A 19,641-nucleotide genomic window follows, 5' to 3' on the forward strand; every position below is an offset into this window, starting at 1 on the left:
CCAGCACCACCCCCTAAGCCCCGCCCACCCCCTCCCATTGGCTGGAGCCGCTCGGAGCCGAACCCGATTGGTGGCGAGCCCAGCAGGGGGGCGTGGCAACCGCGAGGGGGCGTGGCCGGGGAGGCAGAGCGGAAGTGACGTCAACAGCGGGCGGAAGCGGCGGAGCGGGAGGCGCCGGGAGCGAGCGGGGGGCGCGGGGCGGGCCCGGGGGGTCCCGGGGGGGTCCCGGGGGGGTCCCGAAAGGGTCCGAGGGGGGGGCCCGGGGCCGCCATGGCCGCTCCCGCCAACGCGCAGAGCGCCAGCAAGACCTGGGAGCTCAGCCTCTACGAGCTGCACCGCACCCCGCAGGTCTGGGGGGGGGGGCGGGGGGCAAGGCCCAAGATGGCGGCGGGGGGGGTGGGGGGGGGAAATGGGGGCCTGAGGGGGGGGGGAGGGGGAAATGGGGGCTGAAAAGGGGCCCTGAGGGGCGTAGGGGGTGGGGGCGGGGGGCTGCGGGCATAAATGGGGCCCTGGGGGTGAGGGGGGGGTCCTGGCACCCTAAATGGGGACCTAAATGGGGTCCTGAGTGCCCCAGGGGGAGGGTCTCTGTGCTGGGATAGGGGGAGGGGGCTTGGCACTGTAAATGGGGCCCTAAATGAGGCCTTAAATGCCCCAGGGAGTGGGTTCAGGGGAGTGTCCTTGTGCTAGGATATGGGGAGGGGGCCTGACCCCATAAATGGCCCCCTAAGTGTCACTCTAAATGCCCCAGGGGGTGGGTTCAGGGGGTTGTTCCTGTGTGGGGATGGAGGACGGGGTCTGGACACCATAAATGTGGCCCTAAATGTCACCCTAAATGACCCAGGGGGTGGGTTTAGGGGGTTGGCTCCGTATTGCTATGGGGGACGGGGTTCTGATACCCTAAATGTGGCCCTAAATGTCACCCTAAATGCCCCAGGGAGAGTGTCTCTGTGCTGGGATATGGGGAGGGGGCCTGATCCCATAAATGGCATCCTAAGTGTCACCCTAAATGCCTCAGGGCGTGGGTTCAGGGGGTTGTCCCCGTGTTGGGGTTGGAGACGGGGTTCTGACACCTTAAATGTGGTCCTAAATGTGGCCCTAAATGACCCAGGGGGTGGGTTTAGGGGGTTGGCTCCATATTGGGACAGGGGATGGGGTCCTGACACCCTAAATGTGGTCCTAAATGTCACCCTAAATGCCCCGGGAGAGGGTCTCTGTGCTGGGATATGGGGAGGGGGCTTGGCACCGTAAATGGGGTCCTAAATGTGGCCCTAAGTGGCACAGGGGGTAGCACAGGGGAATATCTCCCATGTTGGGGGAGGGAGCAGGGTCCTGACCCCATAAACGTGGCCCTAAGTGTCACCCTAAGTGCCCCAGGAGGTGGGGGTGGGGGGTTGTCTCGGTGTTGGGGTTGGGGATGGGGTCCTGACACCCTAAATGTGGTCCTAAATGTCACCTTAAATGCCCCAGGGGGAGGGTCTCTGTGCTGGGGTATGGGGAGGGGCTTGGCACCATAAATGGGGCCCTAAATGTGACCCTAAATGACCCAGGGAGTGGGTTCAGGGCAGTGTCCACGTGCTGGGATATGGGGAGGGGTTCTGACCCCATAAATGACCCCCTAAGTGTCACTCTAAATGCCCCAGGGGGTGGGTTCAGGGGGTTGTTCCCGTGTGGGGATGGAGGACGGGGTCTGGACACCATAAATGTGGCCCTAAATGTCACCCTAAATGACCCAGGGGGTGGGTTTAGGGGGTTGGCTCTGTATTGGGATGGGGGACGGGGTCCTGATACCCTAAATGTGGCTCTAAATGTCACCCTAAATGTGGCCCAGGGGTTTGTCCCCGTGTGGGGATGGGGGACGGGGTCCTGCTGCCCTAAATGTGGCCCTAAGTGGCACAGGGGGTGGCATCAGGGGAATGTCCATGTGTTGGGATATGGGGAGGGGGCCAGATCCCATAAATGGCACCTTAAGTGTCACCCTAAATGCCCCAGGGGGTGGGTTCAGGGGGTTGTCCATGTGTTGGGACAGGGAATGGGGTCCTGGCACCCTAAAAGTCCCCCTAAATGTCCCCATAAGCACCCCAGGAGGTGCATGCAGGGTATGCCCCCATTTGGGGACAGGATATAGGGTCCTGCCACCCTAAACGTCCCCAAAAGTGCCCCAGGAGGTGGGTGCAAGGCATTATACCCCTGCTGGGTCAGGGAATGGGCTCCTGTCACCCTAAAAGTCCCCCATATGTCCCCAGAAGTGCTCCAGGAGGTGGGTGCAGGGGGTTGTCCCCGTGTTGGGACAGGGAACGGGGTCCTGCCACCCTAAAAGTCCCTATAAATGTCCCCATAAGTGCCACAGGGGGCGTATACAGGGGATTGTCCCCATACTAGAATAGGGAACGGGCTCCTGCCACCCTAAATGTCCCCCTAAACATCCCCAAAAGTGCTCCAGGAGGTGGGTGCAGGGGGTTTTCCCTGTGTTGGGACAGGGAATGGGGTCCTGGCACCCTAAAAGTCCCCCTAAGTGTCCCCAAAAGTGCCCCAGGAGGTGCGTGCAGGGGATGCCCCCAAATTGGGACAGGTTCTGGGCTCCTGCCACCCTAAACCCCGCAGCAGCTCCCTGGGGCTGGGGACACCCCCGTCCTTGTGCGTGGGACCCACCCGTGTCCCCCCCCCCGTCCCCTTGTCCCCCCCCTTGTCCCCGTGTCCCCGCAGGAGGCCATCATGGACGGGACGGAGATCGCGGTGTCGCCGCGCAGCCTGCACAGCGAGCTGATGTGCCCCATCTGCCTGGACATGCTGAAGAACACCATGACCACCAAGGAGTGCCTGCACCGCTTCTGCTCCGACTGCATCGTCACCGCCCTGCGCAGCGGGTACGGGGGCTGGGGGGGGGCAGAAAACCCACCACGAGGGGCAAAAATCCACTTCAGGGAGAAAAAAACCACCACGGGGGGCATAAACCCACCGCAGGAGGGATAAAATCCCCTGCAGGAGGGGTAAAACCCACCGGGGGGAGAGTAAAACCCACAGCAGGGGGGTTAAACCCACTGTGGGGGGCATAAAATCCACCACAAGGGCGATAAAACCCGCCACGGGGGGAGTAAAACCCACCACAGGGGGGTAAAATCCACTGCAGGGGGTATAAAACCCACCACGGGGGGCAAAAATCCACTGCACGGGGGGTAAAACCCACTGCAGGAAGGTTAAATCCAGTGGGGGGGACATAAAATCCATTGCAGGAGGGGTAAAACCTACTGCAGGGGGCATAAAACCCACTGGGGGGGAGGTAAAACCCACCAAAGGGGGATAAAACCCACCACGGCGGACAAAAACCCACTGCAGGAGGGGTAAAACCCACCAGATGGGGGGTTAAATCCACTGTAGGGGGGATAAACCCACCATGGGGGGCATAAATCCACTGCACAGGGGATAAAACCCACTGCAGGAAGGTTAAATCCAGTGGGGGGGGCGTAAAACACACTGCAGGAGGGGTAAAACCCACCACAGGGGGCATAAACCCACTGCAGGGGGCATAAAACCCATTGCAGGGGGGAAAAACCTACTGCAGGGGGCATAAAACCCACTGGGGGGGAGGTAAAACCCACCACGGGGGGCAAAAACCCACTGCACGAGGGGTAAAACCCACTGCAGGAGGGTTAAATCCAGTGGGAGTGGCGTAAAACCCACTGCAGGAGGGGTAAAACCCACCGGATGGGGGGTTAAATCCACTGTAGGGGGGATAAAACCCACGATGGGGGGCAAAAATCCACTGTAGGGTGGATAAAATCCATCACGTGGGGGTAAAACCCACTACGGGGGGCATAAATCCACTGCAGGAGGGTTAAATCCAGTGGGAGGGGCATAAAACCCACTGCAGGGGGATAAAACCCACTGTGGGGGGGGTAAAACCCACTGCAGGAAGGTTAAATCCAGTGGGGGGGGGGCGTAAAACCCACTGCAGGAGGGGTAAAACCCACAGCAGGGGGGGTAAAACCCACCATGGGGGAGGTAAAACCCACCACAGTGGGCAAAAACCCACCACCGGAGGCGGTAAAACCCAATGGGGGGGGATAAAACGCACCGTGAGGGAGGGTAAAACCCACCACGGGGGGGCAAAACCCATCGCAGGGGACTTAAACCCATTGCAGGAGGGATAAAACCCACCGTGGGGGGGGAAAACCCACCACGGGGGGCAAAAACCCACTGCAGGGGGGCATAAAACCCACCGGGGGGAGAGTAAAACCCACCACAGGGGGCATAAAACCCACAGCAGAGGGGTTAAACCCACCATGGGGGTCAAAAACCCCACCTCAGGGGGGCATAAACCCCCTGCAGGGGGGAAAAACCTATGGCAGGGGCATAAAACCCACTGGGGGGGGGGGTAAAACCCACCACAGGGGGCAAAATCCCACTGCAGGGGAGCAAAAACCTACCACAGGGGGATAAAACCCACCACGGGGGGCAAAAACCCACTGCATGGGGGGCAAAATCCACCATGGGGGGGTTAAACCCACCGCAGGGTACATAAACCCACATCAGGGGGATAAAACCCACCGTGGGGGGGTGGTAAAACCCACCACGGGGGGCATAAACCCACTGCAGGGGGGGTAAAACCCACCAGGGGGGAGTAAAATCGACCACAGGGGTCATAAACGCACTGCAGGAGGGATAAAACCCACCGCATGGGGGGGTTAAATCCACCACGGGGGGGTAAAACGCACCATGGGGGGCATAAAACCCACTCTGGGGGCAGTAAAATTTACTGAATGGGGGGAGAAACCCACTGCAGACGGGGTAAAATGTACTGAAAGGGGGAAAATAATACTGAAGGGGGGGTAAAACCCACCCCAGGGGGGGGAAAAGCACTGCGGGGGGGGGTAAAACACAGTAAAGGAGAGAAAATCCACTGCAGGGGGGCAAAAACCCACTAAAAAGGGGATAAAACCCACTGAGGGGGGGAAAAAACCCGGGGGGGGGGTAAACTGAACTGGAGGGGGGGGTAAAATGAACTGGAGGGGGGTAAATGAATGGAAGGGGGGGGTAAAATAAACTGGGCGGGGCGTAAAATGACCTGGAGGGGGGCAAAATGAACTGGGGGGGGTAAAATGAACTGGAGGGGGGTAAAATGAACTAAAGGGGGGGTAAAATAAACTGGAGGGGGGGTAAAATAAACTGGAGGGGGGTAAAATGAACTGGAGGGGGGGGTAAAACGAACTGGGGGGGGCAAAACGCGTTTAAGGGGGCAGCAAACCCCCTGCACGTGCGCAAAAAACGCACGGGCAGCAAAACCCGCTGCAAGGGGGGGAAAAAAACAACTTTGGGGGGGAAAAACAACTGGGAGGGGGTAAAACCGACTGTGGGGGGGGTAAAACAACTGTGGGGGGGCTCTTGGGGGCACCCCTGACCCCCTGTCCCCCCCCCCCAGGAACAAGGAGTGCCCGACGTGCCGCAAGAAGCTGGTGTCGAAGCGCTCGCTGCGGCCCGACCCCAATTTCGACGCCCTCATCTCCAAAATCTACCCCAGCCGCGACGAGTACGAGGCGCACCAGGACCGCGTGCTGGCCAAGCTCAGCCGCCTGCACAACCAGCAGGCGCTCAGCAGCAGCATCGAGGAGGGGCTCAAGATGCAGGCCATGCACAGGTCGGGCCCCCCAAAAAAGAGATTTGGGGGGGTTCGGTGGTTTGGGGGCGTTTCAGGGTGTTTTGGGGGACTTTGACGGCATCTTTGGCGCGTTTGACGACATCTTTGGCGCGTTTGACGATGTCTTGGGGGCGTTTGATGATGTTCTCAGGGTGATCGATGACATTTTGGGGTGTTCTACAACACGCTTGGGGGCATTTGATGACTTTTTGGGGGTGTTTGACGTTTTGGGGCTGTTTGACAACGTCTTTGGCACGTTTGATGATGGTTTCGGGGCAATCGTTGACACTTTGGGGTGGTTTACAACATGCTTGGGGGCGTTTGAGGACGTCTTGGGGGCGTTTGACGTTTTAGGGGCGTTTGATGACGTCTTTGGCGCATTTGATGATGTTTTCAGGGTGATCGATGACATTTTGGGGTGGTTTACAACACACTTGGGGGTGTTTGACTTTTTGGGGGTGTTAGATGACGTTTTGGGGGCATTTGAGGATGTCTTGGGGGCATTCAACGATGTTATGGGGGCATTTGATGACGTTTTGGGGGCATTTGATGACGTTTTGGGGGCGTTTGATGACGTCTTGGGAGAGTTTGACGACGTCTTGGGGGCATTCAACGATGTTATGGGGGCGTTTGATGATGTTTTCGGGGCAATCGATGACGCTTTGGGGTGGTTTACAACATGGTTGGGGGCACTTGATGACTTTTTGGGGGTGTTTGATGACATCTTGGGGCGTTTGACGATGTCTTGGGGCATTTGATGATGTTTTCAGGGTGATCGGTGACATTTTGGGGTGGTTTACAACAAGGTTGGGGGCATTTGATGACGTTTTGGGGGTGTTTGAGGGTGTTTTGGGGGCGTTTGATGACGTCTTGGGGGCATTCAACGACTTCTGGGGGCATTTGATGAGGGGCGTTTTACATTTTAGGGGTGTTTGAAGGCATCTTGGGGTGTTTGATGACGTCTTGGGGTGTTTGATGTTTTCAGGGCGTTTGATGACGTCTTGGGGGCGTTTGATGACATTTTCAGGGCATTTGATCATGCGTTTGGGACATTTGATGATTTGGGGGCGTTTGATGGTGTCTTGGGGGCATTTGACGACATCTTGGGGCTTAGGGGTGTTTTACATTTTAGGGGCGTTTGAAGGTGTCTTGAGGCATTTGAGGACATCTTGGGGTGTTTGATGTTTTCAGGGTGATTGACAACACAGTTGGGGCGTTTGACGTTTTCAGGGCATTTGATGATGCGTTTGGGACATTTGATGATTTGGGGGCGTTTGATGACGTCTTTGGCGCGTTTGATGATGTTTTCGGGGCAATCGTTGATGCTTTGGGGTGGTTTACAACACGGTTGGGGGCATTTGATGACGTTTTGGGGGCGTTTGATGATGTCTTGGGGGCGTTTGACGACGTCTTCAGGGCGTTTGATGATGTTTTCAGGGTGATCGATGACATTTTGGGGTGGTATACAACACGCTTGGGGGTGTTTGATGACGTTTTGGGGGCGTTTGAGGACGTTTTGGGGGCGTTTGATGATGTCTTGGGGGCATTTGACGTTTCAGGAGCATTTCACGACGTCTTGGGGCGTTTGACGACATCTTCGGCGCGTTTGATGATGTTTTTGGGGCAATCGATGACGCTTTGGGGTGGTTTACAACACGGTTGGGGGCATTTGACGATGTCTTGGGGGCGTTTGAGGACATCTTTGGGGCATTTGATGTTTTTGGGGCGTTTGACAACATTTTCGGGGCGTTTGATTGTGTTTTGGGGGCACTTGATGCATTTGGAGCGTTTGATAATGTGTTTGGGCTGTTTGATGACATTTTTGGGCCATTTTTTGACATTTTTGGGGTGTTTGATGACGTCTTGGGGGCATTTGACGATGTTTTGTGTGTTTGACAACACACTTGGGGCGTTTGAGGACGTCTTGGGGGCATTCAATGACGTCTTGGGGGCGTTTGACGATGTCTTGGGGGTGTTTTATGATCTTTTCGGGGCGATTGATGACACTTTGGGGTGGTTTACAACACGCTTGGGGGCGTTTGATGACGTCTTGGGGGCGTTTGATGAGGTTTTCTCCAAGATCTACCCCAGCTGCGACGAGTACGAGGCGCACCAGGACCGCGTGCTGGCCAAGCTCAGCCGCCTGCACAACCAGCAGGCGCTCAGCAGCAGCATCGAGGAGGGGCTCAAGATGCAGGCCATGCACAGGTCGGGCCCCCCAAAAAAAGAGATTTGGGGGGTTCGGTGGTTTGGGGGCGTTTCAGGGTGTTTTGGGGGCGTTTCAGGGTGTTTTGGGGGTGTTCGATGATGTCTTGGGGGCATTCAACGACGTCTTGGGGCATTTGACGATGTCTTGAGGGCGTTTGACGATGTTTTGGGGGTGTTTGATGATCTTTTCGGGGCGATCGATGACATTTTGGGGTGGTTTACAACTCGCTTGGGGGTTTGATGACGTTTTGGGGGCGTTTGAGGACGTCTTGGGGGCATTCAACGATGTTATGGGGGCATTTGATGATGTTTTCGGGGCAATCAATGACGCTTTGGGGTGGTTTACAACATGCTTGGGGGAATTGATGACGTTTTGGGGGTGTTTGATGACGTCTTGGGGGCGTTTGACGACGTCTTTGGCGCGTTTGATGATGTTTTTTGGGGCAATCGATGACATTTTGGAGTGTTTTACAACACGCTTGGGGGCGTTTGATGATGTCTTGGGGGCGTTTGAGGGTGTTTTTGGGGTGTTTGATGATGTCTTGGGGGCATTCAACGACGGTCTTTGGCGCGTTTGACGATGTCTTGGGGGCGTTTGATGATGTTCTCAGGGTGACCGATGACATTTGGGGTGGTTTACAACACGCTTGGGGGTGTTTGATGACTTTTTGGGGGTGTTTGATGGCGTTTTGGGGGTGTTTGACAACGTCTTTGGCGCGTTTGATGATGTTTTCGGGGCGATCGTTGATGCTTTGGGGTGGTTTACAACATGCTTGGGGGCATTTGAGGACGTCTTGGGGGCGTTTGACATTTTAGGGGCGTTTGACGATGTCTTTGGCACGTTTGATGTTTTCAGACTGATCGACGACATTTTGGGGTGGTTTACAACACGCTTGGGGGTGTTTGACTTTTTGGGGGTGTTAGATGACGTTTTGGGGGCGTTTGAGGATGTCTTGAGGGCATTCAACGATGTTATGGGGGCATTTGATGTTTTCGGGGCAATCAATGACGCCTTGGGGTGGTTTACAACACGGTTGGGGGCATTTGATGACGTCTTGGGGGCGTTTGACATTTTAGGGGTGTTTGACGACGTCTTGGGGGGCATTTGACGTCTTTGGGGGCATTTGATGACGTCTAGGGGGCGTTTGACATTTCGGGGTGTTTGATGTTTTCAGGGCGTTTGATGACGTCTTTGGGGGTGTTTGATGATGTTTCGGGGCATTTGACAATGTTTTGGGGCATTTGACAACGCGCTTGGGTGCATTTGACAACGTCTTGGGGGCGTTTGATGACATTTTCAGGGCATTTGATGATGCGTTTGGGACATTTGATGATTTGGGGGCGTTTGATGGCGTCTTTGGGGCATTTGATGGTGTTTTCGGGGCGTTTGATGACGTCTTGGGGTGTTTGACGACATTTTCGGGGTGTTTGACATTTTTGGGGCATTTGACGACATTTTTGGAGCACTTCATGACTTTGGGGAGTTCGATGACGCGTTTGGGGCATTCAGTGATGCGTTTGGGGCGTTTGATGACATTTTCAGGGAGTTTGACGACACTTTCAGGGTGTTTAATGTTTTTGGGGCATTTGATGATGTTTTTGGGGCACTTGATGACGTTTTGGGGGTGTTTGACGACGCCTTCAGGGCATTTGACAGCATTTTGGGGGCACTTGACGCGTTTGGGACGTTCGATGGTGTTTTCGGGGCATTTGGTGATGCATTTGGGGCATTTGATAACGTGTTTGGGGCGTTTGATGATGTTTTTGGGGCATTTGATGTTTTCAAGGCATTTGATGACGCATTTTTCGGGTGTTTGATGACGTGTTTTTGGGGTGTTTAATGACACTTCTGGGACGTTTCACGATTTCAGGGCATTTGGTGACGTTTTCAGGGCATTTGGTGATGCCTTTGGGGCCTTGGACGACGCGTTTGGAGCATTTGATGACGTGTTTGGGGCATTTGATGACATTTTCGGGGTGTTTGATGTGTTCAGGGCCCAGCGGATGGCATGTTTGGGGTGTTTGATGATGTTTTTGAGGTGTTTGATGATGTGTTTTTGGGGCGTTTGACATGTTTTGAGGATGTTTCATGATTTTAGGGCATTTGGTGACATTTGATGGGTGTTTGATGATGTTTTCGGGGCTTTTCATGACATGTTTGGGGCGCTTGATGATGCTTTTGGGGCGTATGATGACGTTTTTGGGGCATTTGATGACATTTTCGAGTTGTTCAATGACGCGTTTGGGGCGTTTGATGCTTTTGGGGTGTTTGACGCTTTTGAGGTGTTCAATGACGCTTTTGAGGCGTTCAATGATGCGTTTGGGGGCACTTGACGATGTTTTGGGGCGTTTGATGATGTTTTCGGGGCATTTGACGACACGTTTGGGGGCGTTTGACGCTTTTGAGGCATTTGATGACGCTTTTGAGGCGTTTGACGCTTTTGGGGCATTTGACGGCGTTTTGGGGCGTTCGATGATGCATTTGGGGGCGTTTGATGATGTTTTGAGGCGTTTGATGACGTTTTCTTGGCGTTTGACAACACGTTTGGGGCGTTCGATGACGCTTTTGAGGTGTTCAATGATGCGTTTGGGAGCACTTGACAATGTTTCGGGGCGTTTGATGACGTTTTCGGGGCGTTTGACGACATTTTGGGGCGTTTGACGACGTTTTGGGGCATTCGATGACGCTTTTGAGGCGTTCAATGATGCTTTTGAGGCGTTCGATGGCGTTTTTGGGGCGTTTGACGGCGTTTTGGGGCGTTTGACGGCGTTTTTGGGGCTGTTTGACGTTTTTCAGCACCGCTTGACCCGTTTCCTCCACCCCGCAGGGCGCAGCGGGTGCGGAAGCTGCACCAGGAGTCGGACAACGCCACGTTCAGCGGCGGCGAGGACAACTGCGACAGCCGCTCGCACCTCAGCACCGCCTCGGCCCCCAGCCACCCCGAGGCCGGTCCCAGCCGCAAACGGTCCCGAGCCTCCGACGACTCCGGCCCCGAACCCGACCCCGAAGCCGCGGCCGAGGCCGGGGGCCGGGGCAGCCCCGAGCCGGGCGCGGAGGCGGGCGGCAGCGAGATCGAGCTGGTGTTCCGCCCGCACCCGCTGCTGGTGGAGAAGGGGGAGTACTCGCAGACACGGTGAGGGTGGCTTTGGTGGCACCTGGTGGCCTCGGGGAGGGGTGGCACCTTTGGGTGCTGTCCCCGAAGCGGCTGGCGGTGGTGGCACTGGGGGAGGAGTGGGGTTGGGGGTGTTCTGGGAGGGGTCACGGTGATGTTAGGGGGTGGGGGGTGGCTCCTGCACCACCCAGGTGGCCACCGTGGGGACGCCACCTCGCTAAAGGGTGGCTTTGGGGGCTGGTGGCACTGTCCCCATGTCCCCCATCACCTCCAATTGGCCACTGTGGTGACACCACCTCACTAAAGGGTGGCTTTGGGAGCCTGGTGGCACTGTCCCTGTGTCACCCATCACCTCTAAGTGGCCACAGGGGTGACGCCACCTTGCTAAAGGGTGGCTTTGGGGGGTGGTGGCACTGTCCCCATGTCCCCCACCCCTCCCAGGTGCCCACCGTGGGGACGCCACCTCGCTAAAGGGTGGTTTTGGGGGTGGTGGCATTGTCCCAGTGTCACCCATCACCTCCAGGTGACCACTGTGGTGACACCACCTCGCTAAAGGGTGGCTTTGGGGCTGGTGGCACTGTCCCCATGTCACCCATCACCTCCAAGTGGCCACAGTGGTGACACCACCTTCCTAGAGGGTGCCTTTGGGGCCTGGTGGCATTGTCCCAGTGTCCCCCACCCCTCCCAGGTGGGAGTCCTGGTGGCTTTGGGGTCCTGTGGTGCTCTTCAAGTGTCACCCACCCCTCCTAGGTGACCACCATGGTGACACCACCTTGCTAAAGAGTGACTGGGGGGTGGTGGCACTGTCCCAGTGTCACCCATCACGTCCAGGTGGCCACGGGGGTGACACCACCTCGCTAAAGGGTGGCTTTGGGGCCTGGTGGCACTGTCCCCATGTCCCCCACCCCTCCCAGTTGCCCACCAGTGCGCGGAGCCCACCCGCGGGGCTCAGCATCCCCCCTCACCCTTGCATCCCCACCACACCACCGCCCCGTGGCGCCCCCCAGGTGACCCGTGGCACCCCTGAGGTGCCCCTTGGTGGCCCCCAGGTGACATTTGGTGGCCTCAAAGTGACCCCAAACCCCCCCCCCCGCAGCTACGTGAAGACGACGGCCAACGCCACGGTGGATCACCTCTCCAAGTACCTGGCGCTGCGCATCGCCCTGGAGGAGGCGCCGGCTCCGGGCCCCGAAGCGGCGGGGCTGGAGGACGTGAGCGAGAAGCAGTACACCATCTACATCACCACCGCCGGCGGAGCCTTCACCGTGCGTTTTGGGGGGGTTTTGGGGACGGGGGGGGGGGATTTTGGGGTCGTTTGGGGACATCTGGGGACACGGCCGCGATGTCGCCCGCAGACGCTGAACGGCTCGCTGACGCTGGAGCTGGTGAACGAGAAGTACTGGAAGGTCAGCAAGCCGCTGGAGCTCTACTACGCGCCCACCAAGGAGCAGAAGTAGAAGGGGGGGGGGGCCCCGCTGGGGTCCCCCCCCTTTTTTTGGGGGGGTTTTGGGGCCCTACGGGGGCGCTGTGGGGCTGGGGACGGGGACAAAGGCAGGGGGGGACGTGGGGACGCCACCGAGGCTGCTTCTATGTCCCCCCCCCTCCAGTCCCCAGCCCTATGGGGGGGGTTCCCAATCCCTGGGGGGGTTCCTTATCCCTGGGGGGGGTCCCGTAGCCCTATTGGGGTCCCCTCCCCTCACCCCATTCCCCCCCCCCACCCCAAAGGGACACGCGTGTCCCCTTTCCCTGGGGGTCCCCAGCCCTTGGCACGGCAAAAAGGGGAGCGGGGCGCCCCGGGGGGGGCTCCCCCGGGTGTGTGGCCCCCCCCCAGGTGTTTGTCACCCCCCCAAGGTGTTTGTCACCCCCCCCAGGCGTGTGTCACCCCCCCCCCCGGGGACGGGGAGCAGCAATAAAGCAGCGCTCGGAGCCCTCCTGCACCTCGCGTCCTTTATACGAGCGGGGTCGCAAACCCGGGGGGGTGGGGGGGGGACAAACAGCCACGGGGGGGGGGACACGGACAGACAGACGGACAAGGGGGGGTTTGGGGGGCGCGGGGGGGGCCCCCCCCAGCCCTCAGAAGTTGGGTTTGTGCTTCTTGAGCTCCACCATCAGGTGGTGGATGTTGATGAGCTCGGCGCGGGCGGGGAGGGCGCGCAGCGGGGGCTGCGCCAGCACCTTGTGGAAGCGGTGGTAATACTGGATCAGCTGCGTCAAGGCTCCCTGGGGGGGGGCACACAAAAAAGGAGGGGGTTAAGGGATCGTAGAACCCCCCCTCGGTGCCCCCCACCCCAAAAAAAAAGCCACCTGGATGATGCTGGTGCCGTTCTTGAAGTTGCTGAAGGAGCGCATCACATCCTGGCTCAGCGCCTCCACCGCCGCCTTCCAGGTGCTGGAGAAGCCGCGCACCAGCTGGGTCACCCGGGCTGGGGGGGGGGGGGAAAAAATAGGATGGGGGGGTTAAAAAGGAGTTGGGGGGGCTAAAAAATGGGGGGGGGGCAGCGGGGCCCCCCCGAAACTCACCCTCCTCCCCCCGCAGCCGCTCCTGCTGCCCCTTCTCGATCAGCGCCTCGGCCTCTTGACGAAGGCGATCATCCCCCCAAAAGGGGGGGAGAGGATCTCCTCGATGAATTCCTGCGTGGGGGGGGCATAAAAATAAATGGGGGGGGCGTGAGACACCCCCTGGACCCCCCCCCTCAATTTGCTGACCCCCCCCCTCCCCAAAAATCTCACCTGGGTGCGGGCTGAGAGCAGCTGCTGGAAGCCCTCCACCTCCTTGCTCTCCTCCACCGCTCGCTCCTGGGGGGGACACAGTTAAAAAGGAGCCCCCCCGGGGTTAAAACGGGGCTGGGGGGGTCCCTAATTTAAGGGGGGGGGTCCCTAATTTGAGGGGGGGGGGCCCTCACCATGAGGACGCCCAGCATCATGTCGTAGTTGTTGATGAGGAAGACGAGCTGCTCCTTGCGCGAGGAGAACTCGGCCGCCACGCGCAGCACGAAGTTCTCCACCTCCACCTGCGGCGGGGGGGGGGGGTGAAATAATTTAGGGTGGGGGGGCTTTTCCTGACCCCCCCCCCACCCCAAAAAAAAATAAAAAGCCCCCCCCCGAGACCTGCAGCTGCCCCAGCAGCGCGTGGGTCTTCTCGTTGGGGAAGGTCTGGTTGATGCTGACGATGGCGGAGGAGAACTCGGCGTAGCGCCGGGTGATCTGAGGAAGGATGGGGGGGGAAATAAATCCCAGGGGGGGGGAAATAAATCCCGGGGGGGTCCCGCGAGCCCCCCCCCCTTAAAAAAAAACCCTTTTTACGTAGTGGGGCCGCGTGTCGAGGAAGCCCAGGCGCTGCGGGTCGGTGTTTTGGATGCTCTGGATGTTCAGCTCCAGGATGTGCTCGAAGCGCGGCCACAGCAGCTCCAGCAGCGCGTCCCAGTACCTGCACGGCCCCCCAGGCATTTTGGGGAGGATTTTGGGATTTTAGGGGAATTTTGGGATCGGGGGGGGCACGGCAACCCCCCCCAGGACTCACTTATCCACGGCGGGGATGTTGCGCTTGGCCATGATGGCTTTGAAGCGCAGCACGATGTGGATGCAGAGGAAAACGGCGATGCCGTCGTAGCAATCGCAGACGTAGCCCTCCATGTGCTTCTGTAGGGACGTTTATTTTTTTTAGGGGGGGGGTCAGCGGGTCGGGGGCGACCCCCCCCATTTAAAAACCCCCTCCCCAACCCACCAGGAACATGGCCAGGGTCTTGCCCATGACGGCGTTGAAGAGATCCTGGGCGCTGGGCCCCGCCACCATGAAGAAGTCGCAGAGGAAGAGGTACTCGCGGCAGCCGTTGTCCAGCAGCGCGTAGTGCTGGCTGCGGAACAGCGACTCGAAGGGGTACTGGGGGGGGGGGGCAAGCATTTAGGACCCCCCCCCGAGGTTTTTAAGAATTTTAAGACCCCCCCCGAGGGGTTTAACTCACCCTCACGTCGCTCTTCTGGGCGGCGTGGGGCACGATGATGGGGCCCTCCAGCTCGGCCGCCCCGATGACGGCGCCGCGGTTGCCCAGCGTGAAGACGGTGTTGCGGTTCTTCAGGGAGGGCTTGGAGAAAAAGCGTGGGGGGGGAAAACAACCGAGGGGGGGTCAAGGAAAAAACACAGGGGGTGAGAAAACCCCGGGGGGGGCACGTTTAGCCCCCTTTTTCCCCCCTTTTTCCCCCTTTTTCCAGCCGGCAGCAGGATATCTTTCTTAGCCGTGTCCTCCACGCCCATCAGGTCGTCCTTCTCCGCCACCTCCTCGTACTGCGGGGTAAAAATTGGGGGGTGAGCGCTAAAAAAGGGTCGTGCCCCCCCCCAAAGTGTGTTCCCCCCCCCCAAAACCCACCTGGATCTTCATCAGGCGGCTGGTGTAGGATTTGAAGTAGGAGAGGTAGATCTTGCTCATGGTGTCCACGTACTGCTCCCGCAGCTCCTGCGCCGCCGCCCGCTCGTTGCCCAGCAGGAACTGGTAGAAAAACCTAAAAATAATAAAAAAGGGTAAAAAAATAATTAGGGAGGGTTGAAAAATAACGTGGGGGGGTTAAATATCACGGGGGGGGGCCCACCTGTATTTGAGCAAGGCGTTTTGGGGGATCTGGTAGTTGGTCATGGGCTTGCGGAAGGAGTAAATCTTCTGCAGGACAAACTCGCGGATTTTGGTCACGGCCTGCAAAAAAAAAAAGGGATAAAACAGCTCAAGGTGTTTTGGGAAGGGAGGGGGTGGGTTTTTTTAATCGGGGGGGGGGCTCGCCTTGATTTTCAGCTTCTCCAGGATGTGCTGCACGTCGGCGCAGGCCACGGTCTCCCTGAAGGCTTGCTCCTTCACCGAGTTGATCTTCCCGTTGAGCTCGTGGAGCTGCTCCAGGAACTCCGGCTCCGTCACCGGCGCCTCCAGTATAGTGCTTGGAAAGGGGGGGCAAAATATTAAATAAATAAATTCAGGGGGATGTTTTTTTATCCTTTTTTGTCCCTTTTTGTCTCGTTTTACCTGATCATGGTGGCGGGCACCACCAGCTCGTCCAGCAGCTGGCCCAGCTGGCGGCGCACGGCGCGGCGGTTGCGCAGCCGCAGGTTCATGGCCACCGAGTGCTCCTGCAGCGTGCGGATCTCGCAGCTGATGCTGCTCAGGGCGCTCTGGAAAGCTCCCAGCATCTGCTCCATGCGCTGCGGGGGGACGTCGGGGACGTTGGGGACAATTTGGGGACATTTTGGGGACGTTGAGGGGGTGCGGGGTGAGGGACAAACCTCCAGGATGGCGTCGCAGGCGGTGATCTGGGTGTGCAGCGAGGCGATGTTCTCGCTCTCCTTGATGTCTTTTGGGGGGGGTTAAGGGACATTTGGGGACATTTGGGGACATCAAGGGACATTGGGGACATTGGGGACACCGAGGGGCCCCCCCAAAAAGGATACAGTCGCGGATGGAGGCGCGCTCCACCTCCTGCAGCTCCAGCTCCACCTGCCGCGAGTACTGGCGCAAATCCACGCCCTGCGGGGACAAAGGGGACACGGAGGGGGGGTTGGGGACACCCAGGGGGGTGGTGGCACCCGGGGGGGGGTTGGTGGCACTGATTTGGGGGGAGTTAAGGGGGTTTTGGGGGTGGGGGGGGGTCTCGCTCACCGTTTTCAGGGCCTCCTGCACCAGCGCGTCCTCCAGGTTGGCCTGGATGTGGACTGGGGGGGGGGGGACACACGAGGGGGGGTGGCACCGCTGGCCCCCTCCTGTCCCTAATGCCTCCCCCCCCGGTCCCTCTCCTGTCCCCAGTGTCGCCCCCTGCCCCCAGGACCCCCCCCAACCCTCTCCTGTCCCCTGTTGTCACCCCCCCCACGTCCCCCAATGTCCCCAGGACCCCCCCCAGTGTCTCCCCCTCTCCCTCCTGTCCCCTGTTATCACCCCCACATGCCCCCCCAGTGTCCCCAATATCCCCCCCCATGTCCCCAATGTCCCCCCAGTGTCCCCCCCCTGCCCCCAAGGACCCCCCCAAGCCCCACCCCCTCCTCCTGCCCCCTATTATGCCCCCCCATGCCCCCCCCATGTCCCCAAAGCCCCCCCAAAGCCCCCCCCAGGACCCCCAACCCCCCTTCTGTCCCCCATTATCCCCCCCCAGTCCCCTCCCATGTCCCCCCCGTGCCCCCAAACCCCCCCCATGTCCCCAACGCCCCCCCCGTGTCCCCAACATCCCTCCCTGTGTCCCCCCCCTGGCCCCAGGACCCCCCCAGGCCCCCCCGCCCCCCCCACCCCCCTCCTCTCCCCCATTATCCCCCCCCACTCCCCCCCCCATGCCCTCCCCATGTCCCCAAACCCCCCCCCCCGTGTCCCCAAGGCCCCCCCCGCACCGTCCACGCCGTCCAGCACCAGGTCCTCCCCCCCCAGCTCCAGCTCGGGCTCCGCCATCCCCTGCGGGGGGGGCTCGGCCTCCACCTCCGCCGCCATCTTGGCTCCCCCCCCACCCCCGTCACGTGACGCGGGCGCGCTGACGTCACTTCCGCCTCCTTCCCTTCCGCCGCCGGGCCCCGCAGCAGCCGCCATGGTGGGCACCGGGGAGGGGGGGGGGGGGCGGAATCGGGCGGCATCGGCGCCGGGGGGGGGCGCAGGGGGCCGGGGGGGGACGGAGGGGAACGGGGGGGGGCTGGGGAAGGCGGAGGGGGGCGGATGGCGCGGGGGGGCCTCGCTCGGAGCCGTCGTGGGGCCGCCGCTTGGGGCCCGCCTGGGGGATGCGGGCGCGGCCTAGGCCTGGGGGGGGGTGGGAGACCCTGAGGGTGGCCCCGAGCCCCCCGGGGGTGCCCCCAAGCCCCCAGGGGTGGCCCCAAGCTCCCTGGGGTGGCCCTGAGTCCCTGGGGTGACCCCAAGCCCCTGAGGGTGGCCCTGAGCCCCCCCCAGGGCTGTCCCCAAGCTTCCGAGGTTGTCCCCAAGCCCTCAGGGTTGTCCCTAAGCCTCCAAGGGTGACCCTGACCCCCCCCCGGTGTCCCCAAGTCCCCAAGGGTGGCCCTGAGACCCCCATGGTGACCCCAAGCCCCCCCCAGGGCTGTCCCCAAGCTTCCAAGGGTGGCCTCGAGCCCCCTAGGATGTCCCCAAGCCCCTCAGGGTGGCCCTAAGCCCCCAAGGGTGTCCCTGACCCCCCCTCCCCGGTGTCCCCGAGCCCCCCAGGGTGTCCCTGATCCCCCTCCCGGTGTCCCCAAGTCCCTGAGGGTGGCCCTGAAGCCCCCCCGGGGCTGTCCCCAAGCTTCCAAGGATGTCCCCGAGCCCCCCAGGGTGTCCCCAAGCCCCCAGGGGTGTCCCTGAGTCCCTAGGGTGGCCCCGACCCCCCCCCTCCCAGTGTCACCAAGCCCCTGAGGGTGTCCCCAAGTCCCCAGGGGTGTCCCTGAGCCCCTCCAAGGGTGACCCCAAGCACCCATGGCTGTCCCCAAGCCCCCAGGGGTGGCCCTGATCCCCCCCCTGGTGTCCCCAAGTCCCTGAGGGTGGCCCTGAGCCCCCCCCTTGGGCTGTCCCCAAGCTTCCAAGGGTGTCCCCAACCCCTCTTGCAGTGTCCCCAAGCCCCCCAGGATGTCCCCAAGCCCCTCTCCCTGCCCCTTTATCCCCCTAGGGCCACCCAGCCCCGTGGCTTCTCCTCCCCACTGCCCCCATGGACCCTCCAGTGACCGTCCCTGTCCCTGTCCCTTTGTCCCCGTCCCTGTCCCCGCAGTCGCTCGTCATCCCCGAGAAGTTCCAGCACATTCTCCGCGTCCTCAACACCAACATCGACGGCCGGCGGAAGATCGCCTTCGCCATCACCGCCATCAAGGTGAGGGGACAACAAAATTTGGGGACACACGGGGGTGTCCCCGTGTCCCCCCCTAATGTCACTGTCCCCAATTCAGGGCGTGGGGCGCCGCTACGCCCACGTGGTGCTGCGCAAAGCCGACATCGACCTCACCAAGCGGGCGGGCGAGCTGACCGAGGATGAGGTGAGGGGTTTGGGGACGTCTTGGGGGGATTTGGGGACATTTTGGGGACACGCAGGGACGTTTTTGGTGTCACTTTGGTGTCACTTTGTCCCCCCCAGGTGGAGCGCGTCATCACCATCATGCAGAACCCGCGGCAGTACAAGATCCCCGACTGGTTCCTCAACAGGCAGAAGGACGTCAAGGACGGCAAGTACAGCCAGGTGAGGGGACAACGGGGGGCACCGGGGACGTCCCCGCTGTCACCAGAGGGATTTGGGGACACCGCGGTGACACCGTGACCCCCCCAAAAAATAAAGGTGCTGGCCAACGGGCTGGACAACAAGCTGCGCGAGGACCTGGAGCGGCTGAAGAAGATCCGGGCGCACCGGGGGCTGCGCCACTTCTGGGGGTGAGCACGGGGACAGCGGGGGGGTGACAGGGGGGTGGCAGGGGGTTGGGGACAGGCTCGGGGACAGGGGGGGTGACCCCGATGTCCCCCCGCTGCCCCCCAGGCTGCGCGTGCGAGGCCAGCACACCAAGACCACCGGGCGCCGGGGCCGCACCGTGGGGGTCTCCAAGAAGAAGTAACCCCCCCTCCAGGATCAATAAATGTCATTTTTTGTCACCAAAAAGGCTCCGGGCTGTGTCACTTGGGGGGTTGGGGACACCGGGGGGGCGCAAGCCCCGCCCATCTGTGGGCACGGCTGTGCCAGCGCCGCCCGGCTGCCCTTAACAAACAGGGCGGCGCC

At 60.3% G+C, this 19,641-nt stretch overlaps 3 protein-coding genes across 4 annotated transcripts; 2 read left to right on the forward strand and 1 right to left on the reverse strand.

Moving 5' to 3' along the window:
* The first annotated feature begins 149 nt into the window (after positions 1-149).
* RING1 (ring finger protein 1) lies at positions 150-12,890 on the forward strand. 2 transcript variants are annotated; one of them, XM_072024873.1, is made up of 6 exons: positions 150-348; positions 2,704-2,864; positions 5,417-5,632; positions 10,669-10,974; positions 12,050-12,218; positions 12,309-12,890. In XM_072024873.1, exons 1-6 carry the CDS (start codon positions 271-273, stop codon positions 12,408-12,410), a joined length of 1,032 nt encoding a protein of 343 aa, XP_071880974.1. In that variant the 5' UTR covers positions 150-270; the 3' UTR covers positions 12,411-12,890. The 2 variants fall into 2 exon arrangements, with proteins under 2 accessions (XP_071880974.1, XP_071880973.1); XM_072024872.1 differs by lacking the exons at positions 150-348; positions 2,704-2,864; positions 5,417-5,632 and adding an exon at positions 7,497-7,840.
* Positions 12,887-17,452, reverse strand: VPS52 (VPS52 subunit of GARP complex). The gene is given in 20 exon segments (XM_072024822.1): positions 12,887-13,173; positions 13,258-13,376; positions 13,474-13,530; positions 13,533-13,584; positions 13,684-13,749; positions 13,857-13,964; positions 14,062-14,157; positions 14,257-14,380; positions 14,474-14,592; positions 14,678-14,833; positions 14,916-15,049; positions 15,178-15,235; positions 15,318-15,450; positions 15,538-15,638; positions 15,723-15,873; positions 15,960-16,135; positions 16,217-16,284; positions 16,382-16,457; positions 16,590-16,642; positions 17,306-17,452. Coding segments are annotated over 20 exon segments (2,091 nt in total). The 5' UTR covers positions 17,403-17,452; the 3' UTR covers positions 12,887-13,026.
* RPS18 (ribosomal protein S18) lies at positions 17,392-19,524 on the forward strand. Its single transcript, XM_072025037.1, has 6 exons — positions 17,392-17,499; positions 18,652-18,750; positions 18,827-18,913; positions 19,012-19,113; positions 19,210-19,301; positions 19,405-19,524. Exons 1-6 carry the CDS (start codon positions 17,497-17,499, stop codon positions 19,478-19,480), a joined length of 459 nt encoding a protein of 152 aa, XP_071881138.1. The 5' UTR covers positions 17,392-17,496; the 3' UTR covers positions 19,481-19,524.
* Positions 19,525-19,641: the final 117 nt, after the last annotated feature.

The sequence above is a fragment of the Anas platyrhynchos genome, chromosome 17, assembly GCF_047663525.1.
Source record: "Anas platyrhynchos isolate ZD024472 breed Pekin duck chromosome 17, IASCAAS_PekinDuck_T2T, whole genome shotgun sequence".
Lineage (NCBI taxonomy): Eukaryota > Metazoa > Chordata > Aves > Anseriformes > Anatidae > Anas > Anas platyrhynchos.

Bases quoted from the DNA above. Each gene is read 5' to 3' on its own strand.
- RING1 (XM_072024873.1), top strand. From the start codon at position 271: ATGGCCGCTCCCGCCAACGCGCAGAGCGCCAGCAAGACCTGGGAGCTC. The intron at 349-2,703 runs GTCTGGGGGGGG...GTGTCCCCGCAG, and splicing joins AGCTGCACCGCACCCCGCAG to GAGGCCATCATGGACGGGAC. The intron at 12,219-12,308 runs GTGCGTTTTGGG...TGTCGCCCGCAG, and splicing joins CCGCCGGCGGAGCCTTCACC to ACGCTGAACGGCTCGCTGAC.
- RPS18 (XM_072025037.1), top strand. The intron at 19,114-19,209 runs GTGAGGGGACAA...CAAAAAATAAAG, and splicing joins AGGACGGCAAGTACAGCCAG to GTGCTGGCCAACGGGCTGGA. The intron at 19,302-19,404 runs GTGAGCACGGGG...GCTGCCCCCCAG, and splicing joins GGGCTGCGCCACTTCTGGGG to GCTGCGCGTGCGAGGCCAGC.